General features: G+C 42.4%; 2 protein-coding genes across 3 annotated transcripts; both read left to right on the forward strand.

Annotated features, from left to right (window-relative positions):
• The first annotated feature begins 400 nt into the window (after positions 1-400).
• Positions 401-10,129, forward strand: mmp2 (matrix metallopeptidase 2). The gene is made up of 13 exons (XM_028956421.1): positions 401-723; positions 970-1,196; positions 1,955-2,103; positions 2,466-2,594; positions 2,688-2,861; positions 3,330-3,503; positions 4,501-4,674; positions 4,779-4,934; positions 5,035-5,161; positions 7,636-7,772; positions 8,353-8,512; positions 8,604-8,713; positions 9,217-10,129. Exons 1-13 carry the CDS (start codon positions 568-570, stop codon positions 9,318-9,320), a joined length of 1,977 nt encoding a protein of 658 aa, XP_028812254.1. The 5' UTR covers positions 401-567; the 3' UTR covers positions 9,321-10,129.
• Positions 10,130-11,041: 912 nt separating this feature from the next.
• lpcat2 (lysophosphatidylcholine acyltransferase 2) lies at positions 11,042-18,408 on the forward strand. Of its 2 annotated transcripts, none has more exons than XM_028956360.1 (14): positions 11,042-11,289; positions 12,310-12,452; positions 13,222-13,439; positions 13,637-13,749; positions 14,331-14,391; positions 14,877-14,935; positions 15,035-15,069; positions 15,268-15,322; positions 15,474-15,556; positions 15,701-15,826; positions 16,085-16,238; positions 16,341-16,439; positions 16,968-17,109; positions 17,192-18,408. In XM_028956360.1, the coding sequence occupies exons 1-14, from the start codon at positions 11,176-11,178 to the stop codon at positions 17,377-17,379; spliced, it is 1,590 nt and encodes a 529-aa protein (XP_028812193.1). In that variant the 5' UTR covers positions 11,042-11,175; the 3' UTR covers positions 17,380-18,408. The 2 variants fall into 2 exon arrangements, with proteins under 2 accessions (XP_028812193.1, XP_028812194.1); XM_028956361.1 differs by having other exon boundaries at positions 13,685-13,749.
• Positions 18,409-21,426: the final 3,018 nt, after the last annotated feature.

The following is a 21,426-nucleotide window of genomic DNA, read 5'->3' on the forward strand; positions in this document are numbered from 1 at the left end:
GCCTTTCCGGACATCCTTGGGCCTACTGAGTGTCCCACGCATAAATCTCGGGGAGAAAACCGCACTTTAAAAACTGAATTCTAAAGCGAATTTAACAGCATCAATTGATCGGCGCGTGACGTCACGTGAACGTTTCAATGAAGTGCAATAAAAAAAAAAAAAACAATAAAACCATATTAACTTATAAAAACATTAGTCATATTGCGAATTTGATTTTTTCTTCTCATTTAAATTTTATTGAAAGTTGATTGATTTTTTTATAAATTTATTTATGACCGTGCGGCAACGTTCTCGAAACCAACCGACACGCTTGCCCATAACTTTTAAAACAAAGTTTGCGGCGTCCCGCTGCTGCGTGAGTCTCGTATTTCATCCCCCTCCAGCCCGCCGCCCACCCGCAGCCGAATTCCCGGAGCGGAGACTGCGCAGTGCGTCCGTGCCGCGGCGCAGGGAGCTGAACCCGGAGCAGGGGGAGCGGGATGTGCCGCTAGAGGAACCTCAAATTGCAGTGGGGTGGCTGAGAGGACTGGCGCGTCGAGTCTCTCCGTTCCCGTAGACGGCTTCGACATGGGGTCCCACCAGCTTTTCAGCTCCAGGCGTGTTGTCCTCCAGCTGTTTCTGGCGCAGTGCGTCCTTCTTCTGGAAAGCTCGGCTGCTCCCTCGCCTATCATCAAGTTTCCAGGAGATGATTCAAGTCCTCGAACGGACAAAGAAGTGGCGCTGGTAAGTCGTGGCTCAACAGCGTACATGTTATATGCAGTGTAGCATATGAATGATATTCATATTTGTTGTTGTTTTCTTATTAAAAACACTGAATGAATTCATTGACCTGTTCTAAAGTGGTTTAGAAAAGGACTTTTCTGCACCGGCGTGGTGGTGGGAGACCAGTATGCAATGAGAATAGACAGGGAGGGGCCGAGGAGCTTGAATTAAGCTCTACCTTTGGTGTGTGTCCCCCCCTTTAAACAGCACTACCTGAACAAATTTTACGGATGCCCCAAAGACAGATGTAACCTCATGGTGCTTAAAGACACCCTCAAGAAAATGCAGAAGTTCTTCAGCTTGCAAGAGACCGGTGAGATTGACCAGAAGACCGTGGAGACCATGAAAAAGCCGCGTTGCGGCGTTCCGGACGTGGCCAACTACAATTTCTTCCACAACAAGCCCAAGTGGGAGAAGAAGGACATAACATACAGGTGGAAAAACACAGCTCTCTCTTGTGTGTGTGTGTGTGTGTGTGTGTGTGTGTGTTTTCTGTGCGTCGCCCAAGCGAAAGGCTGAGCCAGGAAAACTCGCCCCCTCCGCCCCCCTGTTGTTTGGTTAGCGTGATGGTAACTTTGACCGCTTCCAGCACGAGCTGTGATCTCGTCGGCGTCGGTTTATTCTAAGAGGACCATGGGAAGTGTGCAGACGCAGGATCAGACGGGCATGACACAAACAGGGTGTTAGCAGCTGGGCGGGCAGAGGGCTCCAGAGATGGGAGTTAGTGGCCAGACTTGCACTCGGCGCATTTCCAGTCGGTGACTCACGGCTTAACGCATCTACCAAGGGTCAGAGGAAGCGTAAGCAGGGCATTTACATGTATGCCATTTGGCAGACGCCCTTGTCCATGGCGACTTACAACGCGCTTTCAGTGTACCGTCGGTGAACGTAATCAATTCTGGCTTGTTAGGACCCCGACTATGAACACAATCGATCTATGAACTCTGTTTGACGTTTACATTTACATTTACAGCATTTATCAGACGCCCTTATCCAGAGCGACTTACAATCAGTAGTTACAGGGACAGTCCCCCCCTGGAGCAACTTAGGGTTAAGTGTCTTGCTCAGGGACACAATGGTAGTAAGTGGGATTTCAACCTGGGTCTTCTGGTTCACAGGCGAGTGTGTTACCCACTAGGCTTCTTACACGAAAGGCACAACCTGTTTTTAGCTTTCTTCATTTTACTTCTAGGATTTTAGGCCATTCTCCAGATTTGGACGAGGAGACAATCGATGATGCTTTCTTCCGAGCCTTCAAAGTCTGGAGCGATGTCACCCCACTTAAATTTTCCAGGATTATGGATGGAGAGGCCGATATCATGATCAACTTTGGGCGTAACGGTATTGCCTTCATTACGTCTCTCATGCTGGTGGATGGTTATTTGAGAGACTGAACATTCTTAGAAATTAGCCCCAGAAAACCTCAACCTTCTTCCCAACGTGATGTCATACCCGATGCTTCTAGCACGGCTCCGCCTTAAATACTGAGACATCTGTGGACTGTTGTCGTTGGAGATAGCTGCTAGACTTCTCAAGGCAGAGCAATTATTACTCAGTTGCACATCATCTTTCCAATAAACCGTACAATGTGCAGAACATTGTCATAGTGTGGTCATAATTTGGCTTTTGTTACAGTAGAGTGCGTAATTTAAAGGGGGAGATTTTCCTGGATTTCTCAATCTCCGCGTTTTTCTCATCTGCAGAGCATGGGGATGGTTATCCTTTTGATGGGAAAGATGGCTTACTGGCCCACGCTTTTGCTCCTGGCAAAGGCATTGGTGGCGACTCCCACTTTGATGATGATGAACACTGGACCCTGGGAGAAGGCCAAGGTCTGTAACGCTCAGGTTCAAATTCAGTTCATTCAGGAGGGTTCTTTTGTCGACTGTGCCTCCCTTTCTACCCCCACTTTTGTGTGATTTTAGTGGTGAAGGTGAAGTTTGGGAATGCTGAGGGTGAGTTCTGTAAGTTCCCATTCCTGTTCATGGGGCAGGAGTATACCAGCTGCACATCCCAGGGTCGAGATGATGGATTCCTTTGGTGCTCTACCACATACAACTTTGATGAGGATGGGAAATATGGATTCTGCCCCCATGAGTGTAAGTGTCTCTATTCATTACTATTCATCACTGACTTGACTCCACAAAAATTCACAAAAATATCTGAAAGGCTGAAAAAGGTCTTGTGCTGTTATAATAAAACTATTTCACATTTTAAACTATTTCACATTTCACATTTTCACACTCTAAGCTGATTGGTTGAAGTTAAAAATATTAAAATGAATGCAAATGTTAAAATTGCATTTATTACACAACAGAGGGCACACATGGTTCACTGTACTTACTATTATCAGTCCAATCCACGAGGTTCCCACCACTTTTGCCTATTAATTTGAGGCAAAACAAACAATGAACATGGTCACCATTGAGGTATCTTGTTTCAGTTTGTTCCGTCTGTTTATGTTGGCACATAATATACCAAATTTCATGTTGTCCACAAGTATGACAAGGCCCTGAAGCCACTGTTGATTGGGCACGATTTATATGTTGGTTATGTGTTTGTCACAGTGCTGCTTACTCTGGGCGGGAATGGCAACGGAGCACCCTGCAAGTTTCCCTTCACATTCCAGGGGGATAAGTATGACGGATGCACCACTGCAGGCCGAGACGATGGTTATCGCTGGTGCGCCACAACAGAGGACTACGACCAAGACAAGACATACGGCTTCTGCCCAGAAACAGGTGGGTTTCTACCATGCACAGTTCAGCTCCCAGAGATGAGGTGAACCCACAGTTCTTAAAACTGACCACAACCTGACAGCTTCCCTCCCCCCACAATGTCCCTAATTCACTGAAATCGTATAGAACTTAACCACTAAGTGTTTCTTTGTCAAAGCTTACCCAAGTTCAGAAAAAGGTTTTCTGTATTTGAAATTGTACTCTATGTGTGTTTTTTCTTTTTTTTTTCTGTAGGAACATTCCAAAAAACTGTGGCCTCCATTTTTGTGGTGGATGCAATAAATCTTTTTTTTAACTGAGCGCTCGCTGAGCTTGTTTTCCATTGTATCAGGGAGGCTGGTTTAGGGGGAGTGGGCAGGGGGAGCTTTTCATCTGGTTCTTATTCACAGGGAATGCAGTCTTGTAGCCGGGCATTAGTGTTGTTTTGTGTGTTTGAGAGTGTGTTGAGAAAGCTTCCTGTTTTAAAAGCAAGAGGCTAGCTTCTCCACAGACAAAGATCACCTCCACAGGACTAGAAAACCACTTAGATTGGTTTTTTTTTTTAGATCTTTACTTCTGAAAATTAAAATGTGTGGTATGCATAAAAGATTAAGTACTTAAATCATCATTTAAAGATATATTATATGATTATATTTTGAAAAATGTGATTATATTCTTCCATTATTTCCATTCAGCCTTTTCATAGATACCAGTATCAAAAATAGAAAATTAGGTCTTCATTTGCAAATCATAATTTTCATTCTTACCACATGCCTTCTCTCGTAATAGTAGCTGACTGTAGTGCCACTACCACAGAACCTCTCGGACTGTTACTGCGTTCTGATCCAAACATTCCATAACCTACCAACATTATTGTCTTTTTGCATTTTATCTATATTTATCTATAAAATTGCAGGTTTGTATTTTAAACTTTGTGTTATTGTTTATAGACTATATATTGTTCTACTTGAGAGATAGCAATGGCAGCCTACAAATATGTTTATGATTGTAATGGTTCCAGCCATGTCCACTGTTGGGGGAAATTCAGAGGGAGCCCCATGTGTTTTCCCCTTCACTTTCCTGGGCAACAGCTATGATGCCTGCACTACGTCGGGTCGCAGTGATGGCAAAATGTGGTGTGCTGTCACCAAGAGCTTCGATGAGGACCGTAAATGGGGCTTCTGCCCTGATCAAGGTACCCACAGGCACAGCGTATTTATATTTGGTGTATGGTCACAGGTCTCTGCAGCAGCCTTAAGTTTATTTAGTGGGTTTAGATGAATGAATCTCTGCCTGCAGGATACAGCCTGTTCCTTGTGGCAGCTCATGAGTTTGGTCACGCTTTGGGACTGGAGCACTCTCAGGACCCAGGGGCTCTGATGGCCCCCATCTACACCTACACTAAAAACTTCAGACTGTCCAATGATGACATTAGAGGCATCCAGGAACTGTATGGTAGGTCCGAGGGCTTGTGTGTAAGTCATGAATTTTTAAGCCTTTATGGATACCCTTGAGATTTATTTTTTCTTTTTAATCTCCCATGACATTTTTTTAGGCGTTCCTACAGATAAACCCATGCCTCCATCTGAAGGCCCAGTCACACCTATGGACATATGTAATGAAAATATCATCTTTGATGCTGTGGCCCAGATTCGGGGTGAGACTTTCTTCTTCAAAGACAGGTATGTTTGTGTGGATCTAGTTTTTATTTTTTATTTTCTTAAATTCCAAAAGTCTCCTATAGCATAGTACATACTTTTATATTTAATAAATATATGTAGCCTGAATTATGACTATTGCCTTTAGAAAGTAGTGGACATATTGTTCTGTTGCAGGATTTGAAGGACGTTTAAAGTGCATATCTCGTCTTTAATTTTCATTAAAGGTACTGTTCATAGCAATTAATAATTTTAATGCTCCAAAACTACATTGCCGGAAGTGTGTGTGGTTGCAGTATGAATTTTCTATTCATCCATCAGATCAGCTAAATATCGACTGTGCAGTTACTGAAATCTGAGGATAATACTATTTTCCAATGCCTACCATTTTCCATGCTAACTTCATCAAGCACATACAAATACATCTGCTTTCAGAATAACTGTAAAAGAGCTCTGCTGTAACCCTGAAAGATCTGCAACAGCTGGACTCTTTTTAAGACACATCATCAGAGCGACTGCAACAGTAAATTGGCAAGACAAGTATATGAGCTGTCTTTTAAAAATTCATTCAAATTCATGTACACTCCACAAACACACAGAAGGTGGCTCCCTCCACACGGCCTTAATGGCATCTCTGTGCTGCTTTCTTCATGTCCTAATTTTTCAGTTTCTGAAATCATTTGGATTTCAGCATATGATTTGCGGTTGCTGTTTGGGACGGCTTCCAACACAAACAAGCTCAGTGGACATAGCGCTCAAAAGACTGCTGTCATACTGATGCCAGGGGTCCTGTTTGGGGGTGGAGGACGACTACCCACAAATCCTGTCCACAAGTCTGACATTAATTTAGAATTAGCCTTCCTTACTCTGTGGTTCTCACGGTATTATTATTGATCATCACAGAGCCTCTCATAAACAGAGCATTTGTATAGATTTTATGGAGGCCTTTTGCGTCACTAGGTTGAGTAATGTAGGGGCTACACCTCAATGCAGAATATGTGGCATATTCACTCTGAAATTTACTACAACACAATTTCTGCCTCTCAAAACTCACTTATTCTATAACCGCACTATCACACCGTCGAGCTGAAGGGGGAAGGAAGCGCAGAGGCGGGACATTCGGGAAAGGGGTTTTATTAATAAATAAACACAAATAAACACCAGCACGATGGCCGAAAAGGGAAATAAAAGGGGATCATCATAAACAAACCCGCAGGCATGTGGCGATTGCCAGAACTCAAAATACACATGTTCACCAAAGTTCACAACAGAGTTCACTAAAATGCCGCTGCAGAAGGGGCGGAGTTACAGTCTTTTATAGGCGGTCAGAATTGGCTTCAGCTGTCACGATCACCTGGAGCCAATCCAGACACGCACAGTCATATACAATATAATATTATTCTAATTTAATTGTATGCAACATTCATGCAAAAAAGCAGATCTAGAATTCCAGAATCAAAATCGCTGGAAAGGTTTCCACCCCCTAAAAGTAGTGGAAATTTCATTGCAGAACAATTCTAATGACATATTGCAGTATTGCATCAAGTATTGCAGCAGGATGCTATGTTTCCAAAAAGCTACTTAACCCTTGACATTATCCAATTATTCCTATGTTTGCAACATTCAGGTTCTAATGCAATCTTTAGATTTTTAAATAGCTAATTGCACAGTGTAAGACTTTCTTGTTAAACTTTATTTATTGGAGGATGAGATTTATCTGAATTCAGACTGAATTCTGTTGTGGTAAAAACTGCCCTTACTGTCCTGTCCAAGCATGTTTTAAGCATCAGAAAGGATGAGTTCTGGCTTCCCTGCAAATGAGCTGTGCACCACACTCTCAAGACTCTGGGTGTGGTGTCTTGGAGTCAGTTGACAGATCACTTCACTTGACAGTTTTATTCCCCAAGAAAGTGGTCCTGAATTGGTGTCAGCAGAAATTTTGTTTGGGAAAGCAAATAACAAATTCATTTTGTCTGTGTGGGAAATTGAATGGGAAGTGCTAATTTCAATGGAGAAAGGCATTCTTTAACATTTGTTGCACAATCTATAGAGCTTTTATTTTGCACCATATTGGTGATTAAAATGTCAACTCTTGAAGAATGATTTAAGAAGCTACAAAGCATCCTCTGTTTTCCATTGAAAGGGTAAGAGATATTAGCATGGTTTATGCATTAGCAAGGATTGTCTTCTTCGGAAATTGTTTGGTTTTTTTGGAAAATAGGTCAGTGAAAAGTAGCAGGGGCAGTTGGTGCTCCGTATTAAAGAAGAAGAAGAAAAAAAGCCTGGGCGAGTGCAAGCTTGTTCCACTGGCGTCGGCACCTCTAGCCAAAATGAAAACCAGATGCTCAGGATGAATCACGTCTTTGTGGCCTGCTTTGGGATTCACTGTTGCTTGCCTCATGCTCTTGCCTCTCTCTCTCTCTCTCTCTCTCTCTCTTTCTTTCAGCCTGTGTGTTTGCCAATCTTTTTGTTTGTCTTAAATTTTTTGTTTTTTTCAGATTCCTTTTTAGGTCTGCTAATTTTATGTCCAAGCCTTCTGGGCCCCTGCTGGTGGCCACTTTCTGGAGCGATATCCCAGATAAGATAGATGCAGCCTATGAGAACCCATTGGAGGAAAAGACTGTGTTCTTTGCAGGTACTGGTTTTCCCTCTCAAACCATTTTTCCTTTGATCTTGTTCATACAGTCACCAATCATTTTACATCCTTACATGACAGGTCTGCAGTTTAAGGCCTGTAATTGTTGTCCCATTATTGGAAATTCATTCTAGAATAAATACACATATATCAGTTCAACCAAGTAATTAGTTCTACTGCTGGTGTATGTCCATTTTAGACATCGAAAGTATATCTAGGGTTATAATAACAAGTTCCAGATATTGCAGCAATACCGCACTTAACCATCATCCCAAAAGCACTGAAATCTGAGCTCTTTTCTCATATACTGCATCATAAACAAGATTTATAGCCATAATGTTTTTTTTTAGTCCAATAACCACAGATTTAAATCACTTTTCCTTCAGTCCCTTCTGTACATTTTACAGGTTTAATCCAGTCCATTTAAAACATTTAATACAGGTTTAATCCCCTGTATCCAGTATTTTATGGTGAGAAGGATCTCTGTAATGTTTAAAGAGTTTCAAGCTGTACTGATGTACATTCCTGATTTTACCGTTTGTTGGAGGGACAGCTCCGTTGACTTGTTTTATTTTTGCAGGCGACGAGATGTATATTTATTCAGCCAGCACATTGGAAAGGGGTTATCCCAAGAAGATCTCCTCCATTGGTCTTCCATCTGACCTTCATCGTGTAGATGCTGCCTTCTCTTTTGGCAAGAGCAAGAAGACATACATATTTGCTGGAAATAAGTTCTGGAGGTATCAGTTGTCTAAAAGCTGTCTGTCTTTAACCACTGGTGCCTAAAGATTTTGTAAATCTCGACCATTTTATGCTTTTTAATGCCACTAGGTTCAATGAAGCCAAGAAGAAGATGGACCCTGGCTTCCCCAAGCTAATCGCAGATGCCTGGAATGGGGTCCCAGACAACATAGATGCAGCCTTCAGCCTCAACCAGAATGGTACGTTGGAGTAAGGGGGCTGTGAAAGTGCTGGCTGGAGCCTCACTGAACATTCCTGGCAGTTTATTCTGGCACATGGTGTCTGCAAAAAACGAAACGCCCCAGAGATACCGTAACCCTGCTGGAACTGGTGTCGTTCTTTTTTCCAGCACTGAACTGGGTCATATTGCAGAGTTAAAAACAAAAGCTAGTGATGGAAGCTCGAGAAGATGGGGATAATGTCATTTTTGTGCAAGATGTTCTTGAAATTAGCCAGATTTATGAGGACATTCTTGAGCTCTCCCCATTTTTACGACCACTTTGCTTTCAACACAACCCACCACACAGTGAAAACAGTTCTTAGTAAAGCCAGCCTACAAAGATGCCCCTGTCTCATTCTGGCTAATCCTTGCACCGCTAAATGTGTTTTGCTTATTTTTTGCTCAATATGCCAATTTAAATGTGCTCAGCCTAATCTAGGTGTCACCCCAAATCTAAATTGTATGTGTTGTGTGTCTTTACAGGTTTCAGTTACTTCTTCAAGGATTCATATTATCTGAAGTTGGATGACAGCAGTCTGAAGATATCCAAAATTGGAGAGGTGAAAACAGACTGGTTGCGGTGTTAAGCAGTAAAGGGACACATAGCCACTGGCATTCTGTGATGACCTTTGACCCTGGGTCAGCACATCAGCACAGTACAGTCCATCCCTATAATCTATGTTATCATGGCAGTCTTGCCTAGAAACAACATAAGCACTCCTCAGACTACCTTTACACACTATAGTCTGCCCTCTAGCATGTCTGGAGGCCTGCGTTGACATTGAAACTTCTTAACAACGTCAAACACAGTAAACTAACTGATTTTAACACAGACAACTGGATGAATCAGTTGAATCAAGTCCTTCTTCTTTTAGTTTAATGTTACTGTGTGATATTTGCTCTTGATGCTGACTTCAACTCTGATAGTCTTTGTAATATTCTTGTCCCAGTTAAGACTAGACATCAGGTATGTCCTAACTGTACACAAGTGCAGACGGTGCTTTACTGTAAACATTCTATTTTATAACAGTTTTATTCAGTCATTAAGTGTTTATCAGTATAATAATTTCTGTTATAGTCCATCATATTTTGTAATTTTGTACTTTAATGTCAGATGATTGATTCTGCTGGCAAATATTTCTTACAGGCAAGCACTTTTGTAAATGTTTATAAATGTGTATTGCACAAACATGGAGACCAAATTACTGGAATTTTTTTGTTTTATTTTAAATAAGTCAGGGTACAGAGAAAGATTCTGAGGCACGGGTTGCCTAAAGACTGTATAGGTTTTGGTGCATGATGGAATCATGACAAGGAGGTACCATTAATATTTTTACTTATTTTGTATAATTACTTTTCTACATTGGAGCTGATAATAAAAATGGTTTTGATCTTATAGTTGTATTTGCTTGGTGTTCTAGATTTTGTCTAAAAATAAAAATTGTATTAGTATTTGTGGTGTTTTTGTCAATATAATAGCCATTTGATAAAACCTTAAACCATTGTTATGCCAGTAGAACCTTACTCACTGTGATAGTTTTATCAGATATTGCACAAAATATTTTGCCCTCTTTTTTATATTTTGGTAAAAGATATTATGGGTGGTAGTAGCCTAGTGGGTAACACACTCGCCTATGAACCAGATGACCCAGGTTCAAACCCCACTTACTACCATTGTGTCCCTGAGCAAGACACTTAACCCTAAGTTGCTCCAGGGGGGGACTGTCCCTGTACCTACTGATTGTAAGTCGCTCTGGATAAGGGCATCTGATAAATGCTGTAAATGGTAAATGGTATTATAAAAGAGCATATAATGCATATTATAACTTTTAACATTTTGGTATATACAGTATATGAGATACTGAAATTATCTGTTTACATCCCGGTTGCCATCTTTCCCTGTTGAGAAATTGAGTAATTCATTGTACATGGAAGAATTTGAGCGATTATATTAATCGGCTGAGAATCGCCGTATAACTGGGGGGACAGCACCACCGTGTGGTAGAGAAGCGCAAAGCACACAATCCCGAATCAGTCTAAAAACTTCGGAAATGAAAAAAAATAAATGATTTACAGAGAACATGACATCATGGGATTTCCGTCATAAAGATATCACATCGACTGGAAAACTTTGCAAACTCGGAATAAATTATTTAAAAAAAAATACAATCTGACATTTTATAAATGTGAAGTCGGTTTAGTTTTTAATAAAAAGGGGGGTGTAGAATAAAAGCAACGTTCTCTTCGCCGTCGTCTCCTGGCCGTATTAGTACGTGTCGTAAGAGGATTAGTGAAGAGGTGGGGCGCAAAAAGCGCGCAGGAAGCGCGCCGTCTGCACATGGCTCAGTCCCGGGCGCTATCGGCTCCGATCGCTGGCAGAAAAAAAAAAGAAAAAGAAAAAGAACCATCGAGACGATGCGATGAAGTGACAGAGCCGTCATCATGCCTCCGCCGCAGCGGGTGTTCGCTCTGCCGAGGCAGCAGTCGCTGCTTCTGCCGGAGGTGCTTAATCCGTTCGTGTTGGATTTAAAACTGTCCAAGGGCGACAAAATAAAAGTGAGTACCGTTCGGTGAACAGAAAAAAAGGTATTTATATAAGTATATAACTGTATTCAAAACTATGAATGAACACGTGTGTGGAGTTATGTACTTAACAGAAAAAGGTGAAATAACTGAAACATGTTTTATATTCTAGTTTCTTTGCTCTGATTACTGCTTTGCACACTCTTGGCATTCTCTCGATGAGCTTCAAGAGGTCGTCACCTGAAATGCTTTTCCAACAGTCTTGAAGGAGTTCCCAGAGGTGTTTAGCACTTGTTGGCCCCTTTGCCTTCACTCTGTGGTCCAGTTCACCCCAAACCATCTCGATTGGGTTCAGGTTCGGTGACTGTGGAGGCCAGGTCTCCACTTTTTGTTAAGTACATAACTCCACATGTGTTCATTCATAGTTTTGATACCTTCAGTGAGAATCTACCAATGTAAATGGTCATGAAAATAAAGAAAACACATTGAATGAGAAGGTGTGTCCAAACTTTTGGCCTGTACTGTGTGTGTGTGTGTGTGTGTGTGTGTGTGTGTGTGTGTGTGTGTGTGTGTGAACGCGTTGCGTCGGAGTTCAGAAAGGCAGCAATGTGTAGCACATCCCATCCACATCTCCTCCAGCTTTCCTTATAATGAGAATTATATCAGTCTTTAATATCACTCTTTATCATCCGTTATAAATCACATACACCACCATTCAAAAGTTTAGAACTATGTGTTTTTTGACGTGGTTCATGTTGTAAATGACTAATGATCGAATATCTGCATACATGTAGAGAGGAACTTTACGATCAACAACCAATCCGGAGTTCCATTGGAATGCTGTGTCGCTGTCTGTCTCTTTAAAAGTCTAATTAATTATTAGAAATCCATTTTTAATGATCTAAGAACAGTTGCATTTCATTATTTCAAACTTTGTCAATGACTATTTCAAACCCACTTCATGTTTCTAAATCCCTCGTATTTTTTATAGAGCACCGTGGAATGTAAGTCATTCTGTGAACGTGACAGGGCTTGTGTGGTTTTTTCCTTCAGTTTGTGTTGCTGGGATTCCTGCTGGTTCCCCTGCGCACCATTTGCATGGTCCTTGTTCTCCTGGTGACATGGCCCATCGCTGCAATAGTAACTCTGGGACAGCCCCTGAAAGGAGCCGTGGAGCCCATGGCGGGATGGAGACGGTAACTGGACGCGGTTGACCCGCAGTGGGTCAAAGTTGGTCCACTGTGGCCTGTAGAGCTGGTGGCATTTCAGATCTTGAAAAGGAAGTAGGGGGTAGATATTCTGATGAGCCCCTGATAAGAGAAGCTGACCACTCTGGGCAGTGTTGAGACGTATGTAGTTTAAAAAAAAATGTGAATGCACAGCACAGCACACGGTGACACAACGAAATGTGTCCTCTGCTTTTAACCCTTAGTGGGCAGTGGGCAGCCATGACAGGCACCCGGGGAGCAGTGTGTGGGGACGGTGCTTTGCTCAGTGGCAACCTTCCGATTACGGGTCACCGCTTGATGCATATTTAGAAGATCACAATGACTATTTGTGTGTATTTATGTGCAACACACTATGCAATAGCAAGGATACCAGGTTTCGACACCTACGCTGAAAAAAGTGAACACTGGCTAATCTTAAAAAAATTCTATGAATCTGTCACACCTAATATTTTAGCCACCGTGCTACCCGTTTCCTGTGTTACATTCTTCAAGACCAGCGTGGTTGTGGTCTTCATTTCCTTCATGTAGCGCAGCTCTGTCCAAAACGTTGATGATATAGGCCCGTCTTCTCATAATTATTGCACAAGTGACCGTTATAGTGTTCAATTTGCCTCTAAACCGTTCAGTCTGTATTATTGTACAGTTTAGAAATAGGTGATGATGTTTTATGTGATGTGTGTTGGCCACCCCTTGTAGAAAGTGCCATTTTATAGCCATATTTGTGGTGGCCCTGCAGGTTCCTGTGTCGGGTGGTGATATCTTCTCTGGGCCAGCTCTACTACCTGGCCATGGGATTTCGGGTGGTGGTGAAGGGTCAGCAGGTCAGCAGCGCTCAAGCTCCCATTCTGGTGGTGGCGCCCCACTCCAGCTTCTTTGATGGCATTGTGTGCATTGTGGCCGGCCTGCCCTCCACCGTGTCCCGGACAGAGACCTTGTTCGTCCCCATATTCGGCAGTAAGTGCAGAGCTGGGCACTTTGTTTGTGTGGGTTTTTTTTGCGGGGGGATAAAGGGTGAATGTTAAATGCCTTTCATGCTAAATTTAGGAGTAGCAACTACTGTGTAGTTACAGTCTAATTTTAAACGTTGACTTATCAGCATTGTGTCTATAGTTTGTGGGCTGTGTATGTGTGTGTGTGGCTTTACTATTTAGGGTTTCTGCGCTGCCTGCAGCCTGTGCTTGTCTCCCGTGTCGACCCAGACTCTCGTAAGAACACCATCCTGGAAATAGAGAAGAGATCTACTTCAGGGGGGCACTGGCCACAGGTGGGATATCTGTCCTCTTAAAATCCACACTGCCGTGCAAAAAGGTATGGTAGCAACCCTGGGTCAGCAATTTACAATACAATTATAATTACATCCAATGTTCTTTATCTGTATAATAAGTCCAAATGAGTCAGCTGGAAGAAAAAAAATTAACATTCTAGATCGTGGTACTGAAGACAGTAATGCTGGACATAGTGTAATGTGTTAAATAAATGTTGCCTTTTCATATTTTATGTACAGGGGAGCACTGGCCAAACTGTTGTCATGTAAATAAACCAGGTCACAACCAGTTCGATTGGTGTATATACATTACAGCAAGGCCAACATATTAGACGTGACAGATTACTTCCGTTTTTTTAAGTTTAGCCAGTGTTCGCTTTTTTCAGTGTGAGATCAAATGTTACACAAAAAGGTTACAAAGCAACACAAGATTTCACAATGAGTAACATCCTGATTTTCAACACTCCATAAACTTACTCCATTTCACAACTGACAACTGTTTTGTGTGCCTGCCGAATGCAGATAGATGCACATGTCTTTTTTAGATTTGTCCACGCTTGTTGTTGTATATTGTGTGGCAGGTGCTGATCTTTCCAGAGGGTACATGTACCAATCGCTCCTGCCTCATCACATTTAAACAAGGTTTGGCTGACTTTTTTTGTAATAAACATTAATAGTACCATATACTGTAATTGTAAACAGTATTTACATTTATAGTCTACATTCATGTGCTTGGCATCAGTAGCAGATACTGCCAGCATGCATGGGCAACTTGAAGCAGCCTGCAGGTGAATAGCGTGACTTTAACCCCACAGCCTGGACGAAAGGGTTGCTTACTGGTGACAGACCCCCATGTGCACTAGTGCTGCATTGGCCTAGCTCACATAATAAAAAAAAGTATTATTATTACATAACCTTTGCAAAGAATTATGTTTTTTTTTTTTTTCAATTTTAAATATAGAACAAAATAAACTTATCACTTGACCTTAGTTTGGATACATTTTGCATGTCCCAGTGTACAGTTAATAGATATTTTGATTTGTTACATGTTTATGTTATTGTTATAAATTTGTTTGAAAAATTGTCGTTTGTATGATGAAAATAATCTCTTCATGTGCTTATCGCAGGTGCCTTTATTCCTGGAGTTCCTGTACAGCCTGTTCTTCTAAAGTACCCCAACAAACTGGTCAGTAGCAAAAAAAAACATTTTTGTTTTTTAAAAGAGATATTTCATAAACAGAAAAATTGCCCCTACATACTGTATGTTTATGTGTTTTCTTCAAAGGACACGATATCGTGGACATGGCAAGGGCCCGCGTTGTAAGCATGATTTTGCCTCGTTGGAATATTTCATCATACAGATTCCACAAGGGTTAAAACCTGTGTAATGTGTGGTCCTTTTAGCAGTTTGCATTAGCAGTTACAGATAAACATCATCAGAGTTTAATCTCCATCGCTTGTACACCATAGACCAGATTCTGCACATTTACTTAACCACACTTCTTCTTGTTCTGACAGGAAAACTCTGCTGCTGTTCACGTTGTGTCAGCCCTTCACCACCGTACAGATTGAGGTTTTTCACGTTTTTTTTCATCTAATCAATTTGTGCAACACAGCATCAATGGTTAATGGTTAATAAAACTGTAAAAGTCATTTCACTGAGTCAAATGAATCAGAGCAGGAAACTCGGCACACGATTCTGACGTTTGCTTTCAATTTGACAGTTCATGCCTCCTCAAGTCCCAACAGAAGATGAGAAGAAAAGCCCAAGTCTGTTTGCCAATAGAGTGCGGGCCCTCATGGCACAGTAAATCATTATGTTTATTTCTGATTTACATATCTGAGCTCAATTAGCAATATACTGTCAAGTAATTGACTTACAAAGTCCAATTATAATTATATATACCCATATGAGTGTGTGTGTGTGTGTGTGTGTGTGTTGTTCATTCAGGGAACTTGGCTTGCCTGTAACAGACCACACGTACGAGGACTGCCGCTTGATGATATCTGCTGGCGAACTGACTTTGCCAATGGAGACTGGCCTGGTGGAGTTCACTAAGATCAGCAAGAAGCTAAAGTGAGGCGTCATCAGCCCTTCACACTTAAATGATAATTCTCAGCATGAATTATGCCCCGCGCCTGCTCAGCACTTAACTACTGACTGGTCAAAATGACACATGCTAACGGCTGAAAACAGGAATGTACTGGGCGAGAGCAGTGTCTGGGCACCATAGCACAGAGGTCCGCCAGATCTGATAAAAATACAAAGCCAAAGTGCCCTGGTGATGCACCTGATTGCATCAGAAAGGCCTTTTATCTCTGTTGTTTCCCTCAGTCTGAAATGGGACAACGTGAGGAAGGAGCTGGAAAGCTTCTCTGCAATTGCCAGCTCCTGCAAAGGTGGCCGGATCAAGATTGAGGAGTTTGCGAGCTTCCTGAAGCTTCCTGTCAGCCCAGCCCTGCAGGAGCTGTTTGCTCTGTTTGACCGGGTATGTGTGTGTGTACGTGTGTGTGTATATATGTGTTCACCCTTCAGTGTTCATTTTCTCTTCGTGTCTGAAACGCATCTGCTTTTTGTCCCATCGCTGCAGGATGGGAATGGCACCATTGATTTCAGAGAATACGTTATTGGTGTCACTGTCTTGTGTCGACCAGCCAACACAGAGGAGGTCATTCAAATGGCCTTTAAGGTACTGAAATCATGGTCCTTACTGCCACTCTGCTGTATTGTTAGGCCCCATCAGCACAGACACTGTATTTATTCCTTGTAGTTAGTTAAATGTGCATTGATTATTAAAATGGGTCATCTATATATGGTGTTTAGTACCCGCAGGACCGGGGTTATACCCTTGCATGAAATGAAAGTTTCAGTCTGAGTTGTTTACTTATTAATGGAAAGTGTGACTAGTGAATAAGATAAGGTCTGCTTCTGTAAATGTTTTTTTTTTTCTTGGTTTGATTTCTGATAAGACAGTTTCGTGTACTCGAACCCAGTTCCTGAACTGATTGTGGCAGTACAATCTACAAATCTGTTTAATAGAGTAAGCACACTTGATGCCGTTGTTGTTGCAGTGGGGTATCATTACTGTCATGCCACTTTTGTAGTAATAATAATAATAAAGAAATAATAATAACAGTGCTTTGAGATATGAAGATGAGAACGTGTACATGTATTTTCATCCAATATTTACATTAAAGTATTTCTGTTTTTTTTTAAGCTCTTTGACACAGATGAAGACCAGAGCATCACACAGGAAGAGTTTTCCAGTCTGCTGCGATCTGCACTGGGCGTGTCTGACCTCAATGTCTCTAGCCTCTTCAGAGAGATAGACACTGATGGGTCTGGACACATAACCTATTGTGAGTCATGCTGTGAGATTAGTTAATAATTGACACTTGAATGACTATATTTCAACTTCTGTGTCTTTCTCTTGGTCTTCAGCTGAGTTTGAGTCCTTCGCCCTGAGTCATCCTGAATACGCCAAGCTGTTCACCACCTACTTAGAACTGCAGCGCTACTATGCCCTCCAGGAGGCTGAGCTGGACTCCATTTGCAGCAGTTGCAGCAGTGAAGACCTCAGATCAGAAGACAACCAGGAAGGCAGTACCTCTGACAAGAAAGAGGACTGAAGATGACCCTGTGAGTGGTCATCACAGAGGCACCGTGCAACCTTTCCAAGATGAATGTGAGCCTTATTTAACCACCACATGGGAAGGGGCCTTTGTATAGAAACTCCAATGCTTCTAGTTCTTTTTTTTTACTCTCATACTCTCATTATGCTTTTCATTGAGGCCCTTCCATATGCCTTTTGTGTTCACTGCTGAGAATTTTAATGTACTTTTGATGTGCCAGTTTAGCATTTCTGACTCGATTGACGTCAGGAGTGGCGAGACGGTGACCTGTGCCGCTCGCTTTCTCACATACTGTATGCACTGCTGTGTGAACAGACGGTCAAATGTTCCGTTTTTTTTTTTATTTTACTGAAATCGACTGAGGAGCAGCCAAGCTGAAGTTCCTGGAGTTTGCAGCCCGCTGGGATTCCTTGCCTTCCTCTCTCGTTCTCTCGCCCACTCTGCTTAGGGACCCTGTTTTTCCGAGAACCTGCTGTAATCAAAGCTTTTGCTTTGCATCTGTTTCTATTTGCATTCTCTTTAAGAGCAGTGTTGCTGAGGCAGCAGTGTATCCCTGCAGCTTTGGTAGGATAATGCCCAGCAACTCTGGAAAATAGGGCAATTTGTGAGCAAACAGGCCACAGTGCCGCGAACAGCAGTGTATACCAGGGGGCTTGGTTTTAAATTACATTACTGTTCTAGTTATTTAGCTGTGCAAGATCCAATTATAAATGTTTTTGTTAACACGGCTAATGCAGCTTACTTTGCGATAAGAAAAGCTTTGATTTTTTTTTCCCTCCTGTTTGTTTACAGTGGTTTTTGTGTTATAGCGCAGGAAAGTTTTTTTTTTTTTTTTTTTTGGTAAAAGTTTCTGGAGTTTGAGAACAAGCGTTACCACTGCAGATATTCTCTGGACAAATCTGCATTCACACGATTTCACCACCAGGTGACGACATATGTCTGTTTTAGGCCCGGAAGGCATCGCCTGTCTTCCCTTGTCAGGCCTGTGTAAAGGGTTTAATCAGCTGATTAAAAGGGGATTTGACATCTCTGTGTGTTTTTTTTCTAGGCTTTCTGTGTTCCTCCCTGACACAGTCTGAAGACTTCCGAGTTAGACAACTTGGCACAGCCAAATAGGATCTTCTGTGCGTGTGTGCATTTGCTCAGAAATGGACAGATGCCCTGCTGAGGGATTGATCCTGCTTTGTGGCCAAGGCTCCAGCACCCCATGACCCTGGCCCAAATAATAATCGGGTTTAGGAGATGGATGCAGGCTCATTACATTCAGCTAAAAATCAATAAAAAAAATCTAAACATTATATGTTCGTCAGACACTCGTCTGTGAACCAGAAGACCATAAAACCCCACTTACTACCAATTTGTCCCTGAGCAAGACACTTAACCCTGAGTGTCTCCAGGGGGACTGTCCCTGTAACTCATTCTGGAGAAGGGTGTGTGATAAATGCTGTAAATATAAACAGCTGACAGAAGGAAGGAGATGTCATTAAAATGGAGATATATGTGGCACAACAATGAAGTAATTATTATATAGACGTTCTTTGTGCTGCTGAAACAGCTCTGACCTAAGGTCTCTTGTGTTACCTGGCACCGAAACATTAAAACGAGCTTTAAATTGATGAATTGACGGAAAAAAAAGTTCAGGGCACACAATCTGTCTGAGAGCAGCCACTCTCATCGGCTAATTTCATTGACATGAAGGGGTGTGCATGGTCTGTAGCCGACTTTAGGTAGGTGAATGCCAGGACCAACGTTTCACAGGAGAACATTGTCCAGATGATGACACTGTCTATGCCAGCTTGCCTCCTTCCCATAATCCGTGCCAGATACAGTAAATGATGATGATGACACACACACACACACACACACACACACAGAGCCATCCACATGATCTAAAACAAAACATGATTCCCCAGACCAGGCCACATTCCTCCACTGCTCCATGGTCTAGTTCTGATTCTCACATGCACATTCAATTTCAGAGCTGTAGGCCACCATATGTGTCCTACCACCTTCTGCCAGACTGGGCCAGTCGAGCCTTCACTCCTCACTGCCGTCAATGAGCGCGGGTGCCAGGGAATCTGTCAGCAGTTCACCTGTTGGTTTTAGTCGGAGCGCTTCCAGTACGCGGCAGCACAAGACCTTATTTGGAGGTGCCCTGATGCAACTGTCTAGCATCCCAATCTTGTCCTTGTCAAAGTCACTCAGACCCGTACACTTGCACATACTCTGAAACAACTGACCGCTGAGTAAACCCTACCCCATGATGCTCACGTGGTTTTAATGTTGTGGCCGATCAGGGTGTGTTCAGAAGGTTCTCCTTCATATTAGCTAAACGATGGAAAGCTGTCTGGTTAATGAAAAGCCAGACGACGACGACGACTTTGATTGCTGGCTGTGATTTCCACTTTCAATTTGTTTTAACCTTTTCAAACGCAGAGGGGCCATTTCATTTTAATCACAACTGATGAGATGGCATGGGATTAATTAAGTCAGATTGTGATTGTTATTTTCCCCGTCTGCCTCTCTTGTTTTCGTCCTTCCCCCACTTCTCTCTCGCCTGCGTGCAGCTCACGATATTGCTGTATCCATTTCAGCACTGCCCGAGGTGAGCCTGTCTAGTCAAATTGTGGACGATCAGCGTTGCTAATCCACTTTTATTTCCCTGCCACCAAACATGTTGCAGCCATTGGGGGGGTCAGCGCTGGACAGAAACCCCCTAAAAGACGATGAAAAACCGGTTGGAAAAGGTCAGCGCTGACAGGCCAAGCTGCTAATTGACAGCCCATAAAACTGCTGCAATCAAAGCGAAGCGTGAGCTGCGTTGTCCCTGTCGCCAGAGGCTGTGGTTCATATGCACTGTATCCCCAAAGGTCTTCATGTCTAATCTTTCATCTACCAAACCTACACGTTCCTTACATGTCCAGAACTTCCTGGACAAGACAATTAACTCTACATTAACCGCGGGGAGATTGTGTTCTGGATTGCTGAGTCCTAGATCAGAGGGATCCCATATACATTTACCGCTCATGAACACTGTAGCCGCCATTACTGCTTTTATTTATATTCATTACTACACCCTGCTCAGATCTTCAAATTCTACACTGGTGTCTTTTATGGGTGTTTGACTTGTATTGGTTGTCTGGAGACACTAAAGTGTTTTTTATACCATTAAATCTAATACATTTTTACCATGTTTTCTGGTTTAAGGTCAAGCTTGTGGTTAAGGTACCAAACCAAAACGAGGAACAATGCAAGGACAAAATCATAGCATCCACCTCCAGAGTTGAGAGGTCAGAGAATATGTTTGGACCAACCACCCTGTGTTTTCTCAAGGTTCTGCCTGTTGTCTCCTGCATCGGTTCCCCTCGTCCATTAGCAGGGCAGTCATGCCACCCATCTTGACGCCATAACCAACAGTCCGCACTGTTTCCGCTTCCATAAACAACTGGATTTCCGACTTATTCTCTAGGATGTGGGTGAGACCTTCATTGTCCGAATTTCCTTAAACCTTTGGATGACACTTTATTCTCTGCGATAGTCTTTTCATCATGAGAAAATAATGTAACATCCTGTTGCATGTACTTATTATCTTTATGGTCTGCATGCAACATGCTGAGCCAAATGTTGGGTACGGGTTGAGGAAAGGTGAAACTGAGGAAGCCAATATTTGGTTTCACAGTGTTTTCAACTTGTGTGATTGCTTTCCAGATTGAGCAACCAGGAGCCTTGCTGTTGAGTTGAAAAATGATTGCATGTCAGTGCTGAGAATGCCTGTCTTAAGGGAGACTTCCTATTGTTGTTAATGCTTAACGGGTGAGAGGGAGCCGAGGCCAAGGGCCTTGATCGTTTCAAGTTACAAAGAACGCTCCAAACCTTCATGTGAACCCATCTAGACAATCTAATGAAACAGAGGTACTGGACATCCATGAACATAATGATGTTCAGAATTCAGGGAAAAGATCCACCCATTTAAATCCATCCACAAACCCCCCCGTAGATCTCCGCTCTCATGCGATGATAATACAGAAAAGGTGAGAAAAGGCT

This window comes from Denticeps clupeoides, chromosome 16 (assembly GCF_900700375.1).
Source record: "Denticeps clupeoides chromosome 16, fDenClu1.1, whole genome shotgun sequence".
NCBI lineage: Eukaryota > Metazoa > Chordata > Actinopteri > Clupeiformes > Denticipitidae > Denticeps > Denticeps clupeoides.

Coding starts and splice junctions, on each gene's coding strand:
- mmp2 (XM_028956421.1), top strand. CDS start 568: ATGGGGTCCCACCAGCTTTTCAGCTCCAGGCGTGTTGTCCTCCAGCTG. Junction 724..969: donor CGGACAAAGAAGTGGCGCTG/GTAAGTCGTGGC, acceptor CCCTTTAAACAG/CACTACCTGAACAAATTTTA. Junction 2,862..3,329: donor TGGATTCTGCCCCCATGAGT/GTAAGTGTCTCT, acceptor TGTTTGTCACAG/TGCTGCTTACTCTGGGCGGG.
- lpcat2 (XM_028956360.1), top strand. CDS start 11,176: ATGCCTCCGCCGCAGCGGGTGTTCGCTCTGCCGAGGCAGCAGTCGCTG. Junction 12,453..13,221: donor CCCATGGCGGGATGGAGACG/GTAACTGGACGC, acceptor GTGGCCCTGCAG/GTTCCTGTGTCGGGTGGTGA. Junction 17,110..17,191: donor GTCTGGACACATAACCTATT/GTGAGTCATGCT, acceptor CTTGGTCTTCAG/CTGAGTTTGAGTCCTTCGCC.